Source organism: Cynoglossus semilaevis, chromosome 4 (assembly GCF_000523025.1).
Source record: "Cynoglossus semilaevis isolate Cse_v1.0 chromosome 4, Cse_v1.0, whole genome shotgun sequence".
NCBI lineage: Eukaryota > Metazoa > Chordata > Actinopteri > Pleuronectiformes > Cynoglossidae > Cynoglossus > Cynoglossus semilaevis.
The window spans coordinates 13,440,867-13,446,415 of NC_024310.1; the positions used below are offsets into that span (position 1 = coordinate 13,440,867).

At 38.3% G+C, this 5,549-nt stretch overlaps 2 protein-coding genes across 2 annotated transcripts in view; both read left to right on the top strand.

The window, feature by feature from the left end:
* LOC107988472 (extracellular calcium-sensing receptor-like) overlaps positions 1 to 843 on the top strand; it is a 4,222-nt gene extending 3,379 nt beyond the window's left edge. Inside the window, 1 exon segment of the mRNA XM_025055241.1 lies at positions 3 to 843. Within this exon segment, the coding sequence (XP_024911009.1) occupies positions 3 to 777 (775 nt within the window). The 3' untranslated portion in view covers positions 778 to 843.
* Positions 844 to 2,642: 1,799 nt separating this feature from the next.
* The window catches only part of LOC103378207 (extracellular calcium-sensing receptor-like), a 4,672-nt gene continuing 1,765 nt past the window's right edge, over positions 2,643 to 5,549 (top strand). Inside the window, exons 1-6 of the mRNA XM_025055242.1 lie at positions 2,643 to 2,900; positions 3,003 to 3,089; positions 3,285 to 3,554; positions 4,105 to 4,383; positions 4,916 to 5,140; positions 5,230 to 5,353. Of these exons, the coding sequence (XP_024911010.1) occupies positions 2,643 to 2,900; positions 3,003 to 3,089; positions 3,285 to 3,554; positions 4,105 to 4,383; positions 4,916 to 5,140; positions 5,230 to 5,353 (1,243 nt within the window). The remainder of the gene's footprint in view (positions 2,901 to 3,002; positions 3,090 to 3,284; positions 3,555 to 4,104; positions 4,384 to 4,915; positions 5,141 to 5,229; positions 5,354 to 5,549) is intronic.

A 5,549-nucleotide genomic window follows, 5' to 3' on the forward strand; every position in this document is an offset into this window, starting at 1 on the left:
ATTCTTGGTACATTAACTTGTCTGGTTGTTCTGGTCATCTTCATTTATTATCGCAGCACACCTATTGTTCGCGCCAACAACTCAGAACTAAGTTACCTTCTGTTGATGTCTCTCAAATTGTGTTTCTTGTGTTCACTGCTCTTCATTGGACGACCCCAACCACTGACATGTCAACTAAGACATGCAGCATTTGGCATCAGCTTTGTGCTGTGTGTCTCATGTATTCTTGTGAAAACAATGGTCGTCCTTGCTGTCTTCAAGGCCTCCAAACCAGGAGCTGAGGCCAGTTTAAAGTGGTTTGGTGCCGTTCAGCAAAGAGGAACAGTTCTTGTTCTGACATGTTTTCAAGCTGTAATCTGCACTGTCTGGCTTGTCTTGGCTTCACCTGCACCACATAAAAACACCCAGTATTACAGTGACAAGATAGTGTATGAATGTGCCATTGGCTCCACTGTTGGTTTTGGAATCTTACTTGGTTACATTAGTTTACTAGCAGTCCTCAGTTTTGTCTTAGCTTTTTTGGCACGGAATCTTCCAGACAGTTTTAATGAAGCTAAACTCATTACTTTCAGCATGCTGATTTTCTGTGCAGTGTGGGTGGCCTTTGTTCCTGCCTATATCAGCTCACCAGGCAAATATGCAGATGCAGTAGAGGTGTTTGCCATTCTCGCCTCTAGTTTTGGCCTATTGGTGGCACTGTTTGGACCTAAATGTTATATAATTCTTTTGAAACCAGAGAGAAACACAAAGAAAGCCATAATGGGTTATAGATGCTAACAAAATACATTAATTCCTTACATGAACCACAGCACAGTTAAAATTAATGAAAGAAATAGAAGTGATACCAGAAAACAAAATGGAGATGTTTTGCTCTACTTGTGTGACGCATGCAAATCAATTGCTCTGTGAAGATAGTTCTCAATTCCTTATCAACAAGCTGATGTAGGTTTACTTGACATATTATCTTGGGGTCTTGATTTACATAGCGGTTAGGTTCTCAGAGGTGACATAAATGGAATTTTCAGGAAGTCAAAAGTAATAAAGCTAAGAACATGGGTAAGAGGCTTAGGTGTTAAGTAAGTAGCCTTTCAAACTATTTTTCTTGACATATCAAATATTTTGGGCAAATCAACTGTCTGAAGTTGAGACTGTGTATATAATTGACAACACAATGTTTGGTACAGAGTTTCAATTTAAATTTCAATAGGACTGGTTATATAGTATGGAATTTAACCAAATGATAACAGGGCAATCAATATCAATAAACAATAAACATGGTACACCTTGTATAAATGCTTTTTCCCCACACTTCAAGACAATGATAAAGCACGATGGGGCAAACAGTCAGAAAACAAAACATTATCTAACTAACCACTACAAAAACTCATACCCAGGGCATCAGGTGACACGAGTGAGACAGATTACCAAGGAATCAGGATGCAGGTGAGTGTGATCAATCTAATTAACACAGCAGAAACAGAAAGAAGGAAAGGGAGACAGACCTCACATATTCTTTATTTCCTATTAAAGCCAGAATTTGGTCTAATATTGAAAATATCTTTTGTATGTCACTCACCACCATGACCTGATTCCACATTTACATTTATTCTGATTCAACTATTGATTTTTTATTTATTTATTTTTGTGGAAAAGAGTATGCAGTCGATTCTTTTATCGATTAATCTGATAAATCATTATTCCACACAAAAAAGTTTTTATTCAAACTCTTATTTCATCAAACAGACAGTGCTTAAAACCTTTGGTATATAGGCTCCAGAACTAAGCCCACATAATTAAACCTTCTGTGAAACATTGTAGATGTAATAATACTTAAACAGGTGTTCCAACAAGTGTTGGTTACAATGCAAAAAGGTAAGCCTATAAGCATGATCAGATGTAAGGCTTGTCGTACACTTTGAGGCAAAATTGTAAGACCATCCTTTGCACCTTTTTATTCTGTTTTTCATCCTCCTTATCACCGATCCGAGAAGACTTTGAGAGGATCTCTTGGCTTGAGTAACTGCCCTTTGTTCCTCTACCTACCTGCTAGATATTATCAAAACTATTCTGTCTCAGAAGAGATACACTCATAGTCCTTGCCCCAACAGCCTCTCCCAAATGGGCGTTATAGCCTGGATATGACAACATGTTGATCAATTAAATAGAGTTACACAGTGATTCACCTTCAGTTGGTGGAGGGTAGAGAGAAGTGGGGGAAAGCAATGATATCATTTCAAGAGATGAGTTTTGTTTTATTAATCTATGTCTGTGTTTTTACAGTTAGATTTCCCTCTCTGTATTCATTCACCTGTCAGTTACAAGGACAGTTTAACTTGAATGGGATTCACCAGACAGGAGATGTAATTCTAGGAGGATTGTTTTCAGTCAATTTCTTTTCTACTGTTCCTGACCTGTCTTTTACCTCAGAGCCACAGGAGTCTGTCTGTTATGGGTGAGTGTGTAGCTGAAAAACTAGTGAAATATCATCTCATTTGTTTAGATATTTTCTCTCTTTTTTTTTTTTACAATGTATGTGTTTGTATGTGTTATGTTTTCATTCATAAACATATGAACAAATACATTTTATTAATTGATGTTACTGTGTTAGTTTTGATCCTTCAGGATTCAGACAGGCTCAGACAATGGCCTTTGCTATTGATGAGATTAACAGAAATCCCAACCTGCTCTCTAATGTTACTCTGGGATACAGTCTCTATGATAACTGCATTGAGTTATCAATCGGATTTCGTGCAGCAATGTCCTTAATCAGTGGTCAAGCAGGAGTGATGGCATCAGAGGAGACCTGTGTAGGTCTTCCAGTCATAGGGATTGTTGGTGATTCTTTCTCTACATCTACTATTGCCATCTCCACAGTTCTTGGGTTGTACAGAGTGCCTCTGGTAAGTGTATTAGTCATTTAACTTCAAATGCATTGTGGAGGACATGACTTCAGGAGAGAACAAATTTGCAAATGAAACATGTCATTTCTGTGTTTACCTCAGGTCAGTTATTTTGCCACATGTTCCTGTCTGAGTGACCGAGAAAAGTTTCCATCCTTTTTTAGGACAATTCCCAGTGATTCATTTCAGGTAAATTAATTTTGTTGAACTCATGATGCATAGAAAAATATAGATTGTATACCCTTGTCTAAAACAATTCAATAAACATTAACACATATTTGTAGAGTGCTGTGCTGTCAAATACAAACACATAGTTTGAACAGGATTTTTAGTAAATAATATTTACAGCTTGTGACCTGAGTCCTCTTCTCTGTGTCCACGTAGGTCCGTGCAATGATTCAGATTCTAAAACACTTTGGTTGGACTTGGGCAGGTCTGCTCATCAGTGATGATGACTATGGAGTCCATGCTGCTCGAGCCTTTCTCTCTGACTTGGGTCCAATTGCAGGAGGTTGTCTGGCTTACATTGAAGTTTTGCCTTGGGGAGACAACCGAGCTGAACTGAAGAGAATAGTTAATGTGATGAGGAAATCTACTGCTCGTGTTGTCATTGTTTTTGCTCTTGAAAGTCACATGCTCAAACTAATGGCAGAGGTGGGTTCTAAAACTTTACAACAATGAGTACTTTATAAAAATCAGAATTGAAGCGGACAGTTTGTCACATTTCACAGTGAATTTTAATTCACTGTGAAATTTTAGGAGAAATGTTAGTAGTAAAACAAACTGGAAGCAATGATAGACTCATACATATAGTAGAATCGACAGGTTTTGACACATATGCAAAGATAAAGCGATATTTAACTGTGGTGCATAAGTGCCACACAACAATTTAAATATTTGTAATATTGTAATTAAAAGGTTGTTAGGCAGAACTTGACAGGCCTTCAGTGGATGGCCAGTGAAGCCTGGACTTCAAATGTTGAGATACAGACTTCAGACTTCATGCCATACCTCGGGGGAACTCTGGGCATCGCTATCCCACGAGGAGAAATCTCAGGCCTGAGAAATTTTTTGTTGAAGATACATCCTGACTCAAAACAGAACAACATTTCTAAATATAACATGGTGAGAAATCAGTAACAGTCATGTCATTATTTATACAGTGTATATAATGTTATGAAATAACATTCTTATTATATTCCAGGTGAATCAGTTCTGGGAACACATCTTTAAATGTAGATTTGCTCCACCTCCAGAAGGTTGGATTGAAACTGGAGGACAATTGTGCACTGGACAGGAAGTTATTGAGAGTGTTTTGGAGGAAGAGTTTTTTGATGTTTCAGACCTCAGACCAGAGTATAATGTGTATAAGGCTGTGTATGCTCTGGCACATGCTCTTGATGACATGCTGCAGTGTGAGCCAGGGAGAGGACCTTTCAGTGGAGACACCTGTGCTCAATTACAAGGACTGGAACCATGGCAGGTGTGTTTTTTATAGTTCAGCAGTACAGAGGGTCCTCAAACTTATGTCCGACTTCAATTCCTACAGTGCGACATAACTTAATTCTTAAAAGTAAGTAAGTTGGAGCTAATATGCTGTACATAAGTAAGTACGTTTGGGAGCCACAAGGGTAGGCAAAAAGTTAAAAAAAAAAAAAAAAAAAAAACAACACGCCAAAGAAATTGAATGTAGCCCAATCTAATACGTACAACCGGCGAATGCAAACAAAGCCGTCTTCTGTATTTGTCAACTCTGCTCACCAACTAATACCCGCTGTAGGTCTGGGTCATCGTAAACTAAGGATCCCCTGTACAAATTAAAGTCATCTACAGAGAGCAGCATGTGTCTTTTATGTCAATTTAGCTGCTTGTAAGAAATTAATCCATTGATTGCAGACTTACGATTCTGACCATAGATACTTAAAAATGAATTACCTCCTAATTCTGGTAAGTGGTTTTGCCTAAATTTCCACACATTATTGTATGTTAACGTTTTCTCTCATGTCTATCTCTAGCTCATGTTTTATTTGGAAAAAGTCAACTTCACCACATCATTTGGTGATCAGGTTACATTTGATGAAAACGGTGACGCTTTACCCATCTATGACATCATGAACTGGGTGTGGCTTCCTGATGGAAGCACTAAAGTTCAAAATATTGGTGAGGTTAGGAGGTCGGCCAAAATTGATGAGCTCATGATTGACGAAAAAAAAATCTTCTGGAACTTTGTATTCAATCAGGTCAGTGTTAAAAATGTGTTACAAATAGACACTATTCTATTTGTCCTTAATACATGTAAAATAAAACAAATATATTTGTCATCACACAGCCCCCCAGGTCAGTGTGCAGTGAGAGTTGCCCTCCAGGAACTCGTATGGCCCACAAGAAAGGGGAACCTGAGTGTTGTTTCGACTGTGTTCCTTGTTCAGAGGGAAAGTTCAGCAACACTACTGGTAAGTGTGAAGATTTTTGGGATGGTAGTTCAATATGCTACTGTATCCTTATTCTTCAACAACATTTAGACTCCTCAGAATGTACCAGATGTCCAGAGGATTTCTGGTCCAGTCCCCAGCGTGACCACTGTGTTCCAAAGAAAACTGAATTCCTCTCCTACCATGAGCCTCTGGGTATCTGTCTGACGACCACCTC